A 10,999-nucleotide genomic window follows, 5' to 3' on the forward strand; every position below is an offset into this window, starting at 1 on the left:
CGCCCCCCATTCTCCTTATTTTTTTGGAATAGCCCAATTTGCATAATTTCTGCTTGATCCAGAAAGAAGATGTCCGTCCTGATGGGAGGGAACTGGGAGAAATCAGACACACAACCCTCAACATCGGTAAGTAAGAAAAACAACAAGTATATGTCCTTCCTATAAATGAAAGGTCTCTAGCTTCTAACAGCCTTCAGATAACATGCCATGCCAGCCATGGGACTTTATACTCTGTTGAAGGAGTACAGTTTGCCACTCACTTACTTCTGATTTTTTCAATAATATTATAACCATACACCATCATTGCTATTCACACATGAGTTAAAATATCACTCACTCACTCAGTCCTCTTGCACATGTGCGTCGAGCCTACTAGGTGGACCACCTCCTTCCATCTCGATCTGTCCTGGGCGAGCTTCTGCGCTTCTTCGGGGGTGATGCTGATCAGAGCCAGATCCTTGGCCAGGACGTCCGTCCAGCGGGTGCGGGGCCCCCCCGAGGTCTCTTCCACCCCGCAGACTGGGGACTGAAGTTCAGGATAGCCTGGGTGGGGTGGTCGGGTGGGAGTCGTAGGACATGACCGTACCAGCGGACTCGGCGCATCGCTGCCACACGGGAAGCAGGAGGCTGCTGGGTCCTTTGCCTGAGCTCGGTGCCAGGCAGGTGGTCGAACCAGCGTACTCCCAGAATCCTCCTGAGACATCTGCTGTCGAAGCCGTCGAGTCTGGCTGCCAGAGTGTTGCTGAGTGGCCAGGTCTCAGCTCCGTACAGGAGGATTGAGACCACCGCGGCGTTGTAGACACGAAGCTTTGTGCCTAGCGAGATGTGTCTGTGCTTCCAGAGCGGTCTCCAGAGCGCCTGCATGGCCGCTGCTGCTAGTCCACGCCGCCGGTCAATCTCGGGTTTCAGATCATCTGTCCTGGAGACTGTGGACCCGAGGTAGTTGAAGGTGGACACAAAGTTTACTGTGATGTTGTTAAAGCTGAACGGTGCAGGGTCAGGGCCATCCCCTATGTGCATCAACTCAGTTTTTGACCAGTTGATACTAAGGCCAAGCTTGGCGGCTTCTGCATCAAAAACTGCCAGGGCATCCCTGAGTCTTTGGGGAGTGTCAGCCAGCAAGGTCGTGTCGTCGGCGTACTCCAGATCAGCAAGACTGTAACCGCCAAAAGAGACTCCTGGGACACACTCGGAGACCTTAGACATAAGGTAGTCAACAACACAGTTGAAAAGGTCGGGGGCAGCAACACAACCCTGACGGACTCCGCTGTTGATCTGGAACCACTCTGAGTTCTTGTCGTTTACACAGACGCAGCTTTCTGCATCGCTGTATAACAGCTGAAAGAGGGCGATGATCTTTGGAGAGACACCGATGGTAGTCAGTATCTTCCACAGGGAGGCATGGTCCACCGTGTCAAAGGCAGCACGCAGGTCGACGAAGGCGATGTACAGATGTCTGTCCTTCCTGTACTCGCGGGCCTTTTCAATGACTAGACGGAGGGCCGAGATGTGATCAATCGTGGATCTGTTGGGCATGAAGCCGGCCTGCTGTGGGCGTCTGCTGCTCCGGATAACAGACATTGCTCTAGCCAAGAGGATGCGGGTGAAAAGCTTGCCGGGGATGGAGAGGAGAGTAATACCTCTGTGGTTACTACAGACCAGCTGATCACCTTTCCTCTTCCAGAATGGTAGAATAATCCCTCGTCTCCAGTCCTCAGGGAGTCTCTCCTGGATCCACACATGGTTGATGATTTGGGTTAGCCAGTTGACGATATGGTCTCCTCCGGCCTTCAGCATCTCTGCTGTGATCTTACAAATGCCGGGGGCTTTCCCATTCTTCAGCTTCCTCAGTGCGGTCCTAACCTCGTCTGGGGTGACAGGAGGGATTGGAGAGTCCGTGTTGGAGCCGTCAGCAGCATCAGCAGCATCCTTGAGGTCAGGGTCCTCAGGGACAGGAGGATGGTTTAAGAGCTGACTGAAATGTTCTCTCCAGCGGGTGATGCAGTCTTCCTCGCTGGACAAGATGTTACCTGCCGTGTCCTTTATGAGGGAGCTGCGTCTTTGAGGGCCAGCCTTCGCTCGGCGCAAGATACTGTACACCTGATGTTGGTCGTCGCGTTGCGCGGCTTCCTCCAGGCTTGTAGCTTGATCTGCCCAAAAGGTTTAATAAGTTAAAATATTGGTATGTGAATTGTTTTGCAGGGTCCATAACAACAGCTGAAGGCTCTGCCCTGGTTAAGCTTGGAAACACAACAGTGATTTGTGGAATCAAAGCTGTAAGTATGTAGTATTTCAATTCATCCATTGCATAATCATCATAATCTGTCAGTGAATACACCAGCTTGTTGATATAGACATTAATCCATATTAAGCTTGATTTACAAAATTACTTCTCTGTTATTACAGGAACTATGCAATCCTACTGCAGAAGAGCCAAAGAAAGGATTTGTAGGTAAGTTAAATCCACTTTAGCACTAGTATTTAACGATTTTGGTGGAAGAGCTCTTGTTATAAGGCAACATGTATGGATTGAATATTTTCGAATGTTGCCTGTGTTTGGGTGTTTTTTTTACTACACAACAGCCCTTTCTCACTTGAGGACCAATTTTTATTTTGAGCCAGGTTCTAGTAACAGTCAGTTACTAGTATCTTCTTGGGTTTATGTTTGTACTTCTTTTATAGGTATGAAAGATCATGTTGACTAAATGTTTGTTTCATGGCATTTCCAGTCCCCAATGTGGACCTGCCTCCCCTGTGTTCCCCACGGTTCCGTCCTGGGCCCCCGAGTGAGCAGGCTCAGGTTGTCAGCCAGCTGATGGCTGACATCATTCAAAAGTGAGAAACATTCCGGCTAATTTATATATCATTTATTTATCAACATTTCCTTGTTTCTTCCCATGTTTGTTCCCAGGTTATCAATTGTGTGTTTCTTATATTTTCATGGTTGTTCGATACTGTGTAATTTTGGACTGAGATATTGAAATGTTTGTCTGTTTTCCAGCTCTGGTGTTGTAGCATTGGAGGATCTTTGCATAGTGGAGGGAAAGGTAAATATGTAAAATACGTGGTATATGTACAATGTACTTAAAAATTGTACTGGTGACCACTTCTACATAACCCCCCTACACTTTGCCAATTTTTGGTGGTCCCATAGATGATTTTTCATGTTGATCCAAACTTTAAGAATACTGTAGCAAGTCAAATGAAATGCTTATGTGATGTTTATAATGTTTACCACATTATGTTCAGCTGTGCTGGGTGCTGTACTGTGACATGCTGTGTCTGGATTACGATGGCAATGTTGTAGACACCTGTGTCATCTCTCTACTGGCTGCACTGAAAAATGGTAGGTGTATTTAGGCTATACTCATACCATTCAAAGTGGGAAAGAAAAAATGTATTACAATGTATTTGTTAAGGGGGGTAGTCTTTTTTGATACAAATCATGTTGTGTGTATAGTGTCTTCAGTATTTTATGTTAATAAGAAAGGTGGTGTTTGAACAAGGATTTAGAGCATAGACTAGAATATTGTGAAGAACTAGTTTGCAGTTCTGTACTATTCAATAATTTTACATTCACACCCCATTTCCAGTGCTGCTGCCAGAGGTAAGAGTGAGTGAGGAGACTGGTGATCCTGTGACTGACATGGAGAAAAAGTTACCTCTCAACATCAGGAAATGTCCAGTAGCCACTACATTCGGGGTGTTTGATGAGTAAGTTTTTTTTTTCATTCATGGCTTGAAATCTTTTTATTTGCATACTTGCACATTCAAAATTGTAGCTGCACTAATCTGTTTAATCTTTGTGTTGGAATAAAGTTCAACTTTTTACTATGATTACTACCAAGTACCAACAAACATGAGCTTTCGTGACATTTTCTTTTATCATCCAGGCTATGAAAAACAACACACATATTTTTGAAAATGGTCCCTCTCTAGTTAGTACCATTTTGAATTTCAATACTACAACAGACAAAATGAAATGGTGTCAGTGTCATTTTCCTATTACATGTATGTGATTGGCTACCTCTTGTCACCTGACCAGCCACTACCTGTTCACCGACCCCACCAATGAGGAGGAGTGTTTAGCGACGGGTGTTCTCACCATCGTCACCACAGAGGACAACAAGATCTGCTGCATGCACAAGCCTGGTGAGTGTGCTTTCAGTTCCAATTTTAATTTTTTTAACTAAAATCAATCAACATAGCAGTAGTACGTAGTACTCCTGAATTGCGTTGACTTTACATTCTATGGATACAAGAAGAAACACAGGGCAATTACATACATACCAATGATGCACTACTCACTGTCTGAACATTCACACAGTTTGGAAAGTTTCGGTAGTTGAAGTGTAGCATAGTATCCAGACCTATTGTAGAAAAAATGTAGAAATAAACACATTTGATGAACCTGCATCCACTCTCTCAATGGTCAAACTGCTAATTTTGATGGACAAATGGTATTGTAGGATGGGAATGACAAATTTAATTTTTAAAGTTATATCAAATACTGTACTGCCATAAACTCTGTAACATAAGCTATGTGTCTTCAAGGTGACTGTTACACAGTTGTACAAGTTGTACAAGAGTTCTTCTAGTTCAAACTGAGATGTAACAAACATCTCCTCAATGGATAAGAGCTGTCATTTAACCAGAACTTGAGTGGCCTACAATTAGTACTGTTTAAATATGGATATTCATCATGTGGTGTATTTTTCAGGAGGCACTCCTCTGTCGGAGAGTAGACTACAAGACTGTATCAACAGAGCTCTCACCAGGGCAGAGGAAGTCAGGAAACTCATCCACGAGACCATCAACAGTGTGGAGAGATAGTTACCTGTACCTTTATATCAAGCAGATATAGGATCTGGCTGATCATGAGTCTCGGTGTTCTGCTTGGAGATTGGGACTCGTGCCCTTCATCAAAAATCCTTTATCTGTTTTAATCTTTTATCTTGGTAGTAAGCATAATGTCCAGTCCCTCGACACTATAGATAACTAACTAACAACATGTTAGAATATTGTATTTCAAATTATCTACATAATACAGTCTTCTTTTCTCTTACATGTATATTGACATGTAGATGTAGCTAGTCCCCTTTTGAAGGAGTCTGCTCTAAAGCCTTCTTCAGTTTCAACCAATCATAAGAGCCGATTACGTCTCTTGACACGTCAAAGTACGTGATGGTGCGTAAGGATTCCGGTACGTCACACGCTTCGAGCATGATGGGAATGACACGCTCGGTCTTGCCCCTCAGACTCTTGTACAATGCCTGCTCAGTCTCGTACTTACACCACTCACTGGTCATGAAGTGTGGTGTAAGGACCAGCAGGGTCTTGTAGCTGTTCTCAATGCTGGAGATGATGTTGTCGTACACGCTTTTCCCCGGTATGAAGTCCCGATCAGCGACACAACCTGGGAAATTAAAACATCACACCAAAATGATGTTACCGTGCTTAACATACTGAAGGACGAACACTGCTTGCCATTACAGAGCAAAATCTGTGTATATTGGCCCCTGCTAAGAGATTTGACCAATAAAAGATGTCACTAGATATGTTTTCAAATAATTTATTTCACTTCAATACTGTGTATTGGCAAGAATATTGCTATCAAGAGGGAGCAATCAAAGATTACATTATATGCCTACACACTTTTACAAAGATTTATATAATCAATTATGACAATGGTCAAACAAACTTGATCAAACACACCTTTAAATCGCATGTCCACTTCCAGTGCAGGTAGGAGTGCGTAGTTTACCCAACCAGCGTCTTTGCTGCTGTGTGAGACGAAAAAGTCGTATTTGAACTCCTGACCGTGACGCGATTTCTCCACTGTCACCGGCACCTTCACCCGTGTTTCCTGCTTGGGCTGTGTGGGGGACCTGCCGTCCATTCCAGCTGCGCTGGCCTCAGCATCTTCTTCTGGAAGTGTAGACAGCATGGAGTCTGCGTCTGCACGATATGTGTCATTGCGATGCCGTTCAAAACATCCAAGACACATCCTCGCCAGGTGGCAGTTGTCACAGCCAATGAGGTACTGACATACCTGTAACATCTGACTGCCAAACTTGAATACACAATGGCGAAGTACTGGTGTTATGTCCGCGTATTTCTTGTAGCCTTCCTTGATCCAGAAAGCTACTTCGGCGATGTAATGTTCTCTGTGACCGTCCTCTGATCCATTGTGAAGTATCAAAAGGTGTTTCAACACCTGAGTCAGGTTCCACGAGTAGCTCGTGTTGTGAGCATCGTTTTCAACGGCGCGCTTGAAGGACTCTGCTGCCTTCTCATGCTCTCCAGCATCTCCAAGGCACCAGCCTCTGGCAGCCTGTATCTTGGGGCTGGTGTAACCGTCTTCTAGCTGCAGTGCTAAGGCGAAGTGGTCAAGCGCGTCTCCTAGTTCATCCCAGTCTTCCACTTCGTGTTTGAGAGGATGGGTCGCCAGCCTGTGGCAGACCTCTCCAAGGTGGCAAATTGTAAACGGTGGAGTCGCACCGTCACAGCAAACGATGGCGTCTGCTTTAGCTCTTTGCAGTATTTCTTTCGAGGGCAGTGCCCCTTCGTTTCGTCTACACTGTTTCAACAAGTGCTTGTATTCGCATAGGTTTACAAGAGATCTGATGTAATATGCCATCAAGTTACTTGTACTTCCAGGCATTATATCTATTGACTTGTCCAACATCTGTCGAGCTTTTTCGTAGAGATGCTCATGTAGGTACATGTGTCCAAACCTCCTGTAGATCTCTCCGTCCTCGCCATGTGGGTTAATTTTCACGGCTTTGATGAAGCAACCCAACTGAGGCCCAACATCGCTTTCTTCCTCTGTGTGGGGAATTTCTTGCATAATGTACTCAGGGGTTTCATAACTTTGGAACGCTTTTCTGAACTTGCTCTCCAAAGATCCAAGTAAGGCCCATGCTCGTGCGATGTAGAATGTACTGTGCTTCCAGCACGGATCCAGTTTGGTCACCGCGATCAAAAGCGTTTGAGCGTCAATCAAGCCTTTCGGGTTATTGTCTTGTGTTTGGAGTGCGTGTTCTGTAACTTGGTCGAGTCGCAAGTAACATTTACTCAGGTAGAACTTCCAAACAAGACACGTGGTCATGGCGTCCTGCGTGGTCATGGCGTCGGCAGTACACATTAACCTCAGTGCATCTTCGAATAGACCTATTGCGCGCCTGATCTTCGACACCATGTCTTTGCTGTCGTCCCTTACGTCAAAGGCGATCGCGAAGCCCTGTTCAGCAAAACAGCGAGCATTTCGTGCTCTGGCAGCATCGGATTGGTCCGAAAGCAGTTCCTGTAACCGATCCCTACACGCCATCTCGTCCTTTGCTCTCATCAGTTTGCCGTATATGAACTGCTTGTTGGCGATACCGTTGAGATTGTTCTCATCCATTCGGGTGAGGTTCTCCAGGAGTTTTCGTGCTTCCCCTCCCCCGCGTAGTTTGTAGAACGCAAAAACAGCCAATAAGTTGGTCATTGCACTCTCCATAGGCCCCGTCTCCTGGTCCAGTCTAGCCTTGAGCTCGTCATACCACGGTGAAACATCCTTCGTGTCCTTGACGAACAGATCAAAGTGAAAAAACCCAGGTTTGGGAACGGGGAAGAAAGTTTCTTCAGCCATGTTTGCAGGTGCAGTGAACATGGCACCGGCAGCGTTGCCAGGCAACGCAGGCGATTTGCGTTGTAACCGTTCCTGTAATTGCCAATGCATGTGCACCTAATAGGTGAAATGGGACGTGACAACACAACACAATGGACTTCTCAAAATGACACACAAAAGATGTGTTGTTATAAGAGTTTGTTTGCAACGTTTTCCAAATGTTTCTACCAATCACCTTGGGGCATTTTTTTTTATATTCGCACATGTAATCACAAGATGTGGTGGGGACACACCCAAGTTTTGTCATCTTATATTAATGCCGCCACCAACACTGGGGACAATACAATGCTCATTTTCACCTGAGCGACGCGGGAAAGGACTCGAACCCGGGACCTCTTGTTTCCGAGTCGAGCACTCTGCCGTTACCCCTTGGGGTATTTTGGGGGTCTTAATTACAATACCAAGAACATTAAACCAAGCTCATGAAAGCGCCTTGATTAAACAGAGATCTTTACAGTTTCTTGAGCCTACTACGCAGGCTCTACCACTGGTCATAGGCTCTACAATGTGTTTTTTCATAGTGCGAGTCGAATTACTTCCTGAAGTACTTCAGTACTTTTCCACCCAAGTGAACATAGTGCACTTGGCCCCACGTATTTATCTTTTGACAAAGGAAGCTTAACATCTAACACCTGTCAGCTAGTACCATGCTCAAACAAGCTCCCAATGCCCTACTTAGGGTTTATCAACTTTAGCATACAAGGGTATTGTACTCGTATATTATATCCTGATACATGCCATTTTCCAAGTATTTCTATCAATCACCTTGGGGGTATTTGGGGGTCTTACAATACCAAACGTTTACGGTAAATTGAATTTACTGTCAGGTAAGTTCCGAGAAGTTAAACAGTGTCAGTCCAACTACTTCCTGCAGGACTTTCAGTACTTTTCCACTCAAGTAAACATAGTGTACTTGCCCAACGTATTTATCTTTTGACAATGGAAGGGCTTGTTAAATGTGCTTAGCTTACCTGTCACTTAGCTAGTACCATACCCAAAGAAGCTCCCAATGTCCTACTTCAGGGTTTATGAGCTTTAGCATAGAAAGGTATTGTATATTATGTATTTAACGTTACACATGTATAGCATACAGCTGTTGAAATCTACTAGGTAAAATGTACACATGCACACGTGTTTTGTTTTACTTCCTTGTGACGTCACCACGTCGGTCAAGTTTCTTGACTTCATGACTCATGCCTATGTTCAGGGCCACTGTAAGGCCGTGTGAAGTCACTGACCTGGTCTGCCCTGAATAAAGAAAAAACAGAACAAACAAATCAATAAAAACGCCAAATGTTAGTTTGTTCAGGTATCATAGCAACGGTGACGTACGTTTGTAAACTTCACTGTGAGCTAGAGAAAGGAAGAAATATGATATTGTTTATGAAACGGCAAAAACAATGTCAATGGCGGCCGCAAAGTTTAATTGCAGCGCCAATGAAACCAGCCTGAACACATATAAAGTTTACTTTAAAAGTAATTTAAGCATTTTAAAAGTACGTACGGCCTTAAAGCTAAATACCAACACACCCGTACAACAGTGACTTTTGTACTTCCTTGTGACGTAAGCACCCCAGTAAAAGTCACTGACCTGGTCTACCCTGACACAATAAAATAGAACAAACAAATCAATAAAGACGTCAGATGTTAGTTTGTTCAGGTATCGCAGCAACGATGACGTACGTTTGTAAACTTCACTGTGAGCTAGAGAAAGGCAGAAATATGATATCGTTTATGACAGGGCGAAAACAATGGCGGTCCGAAAGTTCAAATGTAGCGCCAATGAAACCAGCCTGAGCACAGATAAAGTTTACTTTAAAAGTAAGTTACGCATTTTAAACGTACGTACAGCTAAATACCAACACACCCGTACAACAGTGACTTTTGTACTTCCTTGTGACGTAACCACCTCAGTAGAAGTCACTGACCTCAGGTCTACCCTGACACAAGAAAATAGAACAAACAAATCAATAAAGACGTTGATTGTAATAGTTTGTTCAGGTATCACAGCAACAGTGACGTACGTTTGTAAACTTCACTGTGAGCTGGAGAAAGGCAGAAATATGATATTGTTTATGAAACGGTAAAAACAACTAGATAGTAATATTAGCGGTTGCTAATATAGACAAGTTTGCGTTGTACATAGTCATTGTAGTGTAACTTACAATATGTTTTTTGTGTGTGCTTTACCTTTTACAGGGTTCCTTCTCATCCTTTTCTAATCCCCACTTACCTTGTAAACAATTTCGTCATCAATATACTAACAAAAGAACAATAGTTACACCCAAAACAAAATTTCACTTCTTTATGACTTCTCCATGCCCCATGACCTTTAACCTTTTGAGGGTCATGCAGGCGTCAAGGTAGCAGAACACACGATGACGTAGGGATAAGAAATGAGTGCGACAAACAGCTTGCACCGCTTGTACACAGCCTAACGTGGATGACACCGGGACATACAAGTTACCGTATGGTACCATAATATGTCGGCTTTGATATCGCATAATTGAGATTAGGAAGGCTGCTCGATCGGCGTATAAATGCGCGTGACCTTTTCGCTGCCTGCCATGGTGAGTCGGCTGCAGTTCCGGTGCGCTCCGCAGGAGGCCATTTAAAAGAGGTCGGCATAATGTCAAAAAAACGATAACTTTTTGTACTTTTTTGTTATTTTGTACATCGTACCCTATATTTGAACATATTTGTTTCTCGTGCTTTTCTATGGTACCCTACTGTATTTTTATCCCAGTCGATGTCAGTCACTTCCCGGTCCTTAACTATAGAAATCCCCATAGGCGAAAAACTGTGTTCTGCTACCTCAACAGCGCCCTCCCCACGCCTTGCCCACCTACCTACCGAACTACCTACCGAACTACCGAACTACCGACCTACCTACCCTCGCAAATGCAAGGTGATGTTTCTGCACTTCTCAAAAACTGTGCCACCACTACCCTCACTAAAAATTGACAACTACCCCCTAGTACAAGTTCAAGTAGCTAAACTCCTGGGGCTCCATATACAAGCTGACCTAAAATGAAACACCCAGGTGGACCACATGGCCAAGAAAGGAAGCCAGAGGCTTGTCTTCTTGAGAAGACTCAAATCTTTCGGAGTTACTAGAGAAGATCTTGTCACCATATATACAAGTTTTGTCCGACCCACTTGTGAGTACGCTGTCCCAGTTTGGCAACCAGCCATTACACAGTCCCAAAGACGTCAACTGGAAAGAATACAGCGAAGGGCTTTTCGAATCATCCTTGGGCCTGACTACACAACCTATACTGACGCTTGCAACACGCTATGCCTCATGACACTACAGCAAAGACGTGA

General features: G+C 44.5%; 2 protein-coding genes across 7 annotated transcripts in view; one reads left to right on the forward strand and one right to left on the reverse strand.

Annotated features, from left to right (window-relative positions):
- The window catches only part of LOC109470630 (exosome complex component RRP43-like), a 9,881-nt gene extending 4,822 nt beyond the window's left edge, over positions 1-5,059 (forward strand). Inside the window, exons 3-11 of the mRNA XM_019769654.1 lie at positions 63-126; positions 2,203-2,276; positions 2,407-2,452; positions 2,730-2,835; positions 3,002-3,047; positions 3,250-3,346; positions 3,594-3,714; positions 4,046-4,152; positions 4,721-5,059. Of these exons, the coding sequence (XP_019625213.1) occupies positions 63-126; positions 2,203-2,276; positions 2,407-2,452; positions 2,730-2,835; positions 3,002-3,047; positions 3,250-3,346; positions 3,594-3,714; positions 4,046-4,152; positions 4,721-4,833 (774 nt within the window). The 3' untranslated portion in view covers positions 4,834-5,059. The remainder of the gene's footprint in view (positions 1-62; positions 127-2,202; positions 2,277-2,406; positions 2,453-2,729; positions 2,836-3,001; positions 3,048-3,249; positions 3,347-3,593; positions 3,715-4,045; positions 4,153-4,720) is intronic.
- On the reverse strand, positions 5,004-9,946 carry LOC109470604 (tetratricopeptide repeat protein 22-like). 6 transcript variants are annotated; one of them, XM_019769601.1, is made up of 4 exons: positions 9,540-9,837; positions 9,203-9,273; positions 5,716-8,920; positions 5,004-5,416 (listed from the first exon to the last, which is right to left on the reverse strand). In XM_019769601.1, exons 3-4 carry the CDS (start codon positions 7,721-7,723, stop codon positions 5,091-5,093), a joined length of 2,334 nt encoding a protein of 777 aa, XP_019625160.1. In that variant the 5' UTR covers positions 7,724-8,920; positions 9,203-9,273; positions 9,540-9,837; the 3' UTR covers positions 5,004-5,090. The 6 variants fall into 6 exon arrangements, with proteins under 6 accessions (XP_019625160.1, XP_019625162.1, XP_019625159.1 ...); XM_019769603.1 differs by lacking the exons at positions 9,203-9,273; positions 9,540-9,837 and adding an exon at positions 9,906-9,946; XM_019769600.1 differs by having other exon boundaries at positions 5,716-9,273.
- Positions 9,947-10,999: the final 1,053 nt, after the last annotated feature.

The sequence above is a fragment of the Branchiostoma belcheri genome, unplaced genomic scaffold (assembly GCF_001625305.1).
Source record: "Branchiostoma belcheri isolate BF01 breed outbred unplaced genomic scaffold, Haploidv18h27 scaffold23, whole genome shotgun sequence".
NCBI lineage: Eukaryota > Metazoa > Chordata > Leptocardii > Amphioxiformes > Branchiostomatidae > Branchiostoma > Branchiostoma belcheri.

Bases quoted from the DNA above. Each gene is read 5' to 3' on its own strand.
- LOC109470604 (XM_019769603.1), bottom strand. From the start codon at position 7,723: ATGCATTGGCAATTACAGGAACGGTTACAACGCAAATCGCCTGCGTTG. The intron at 5,417-5,715 runs GTGTGTTTGATC...TTAATTTCCCAG, and splicing joins AGTGGACATGCGATTTAAAG to GTTGTGTCGCTGATCGGGAC.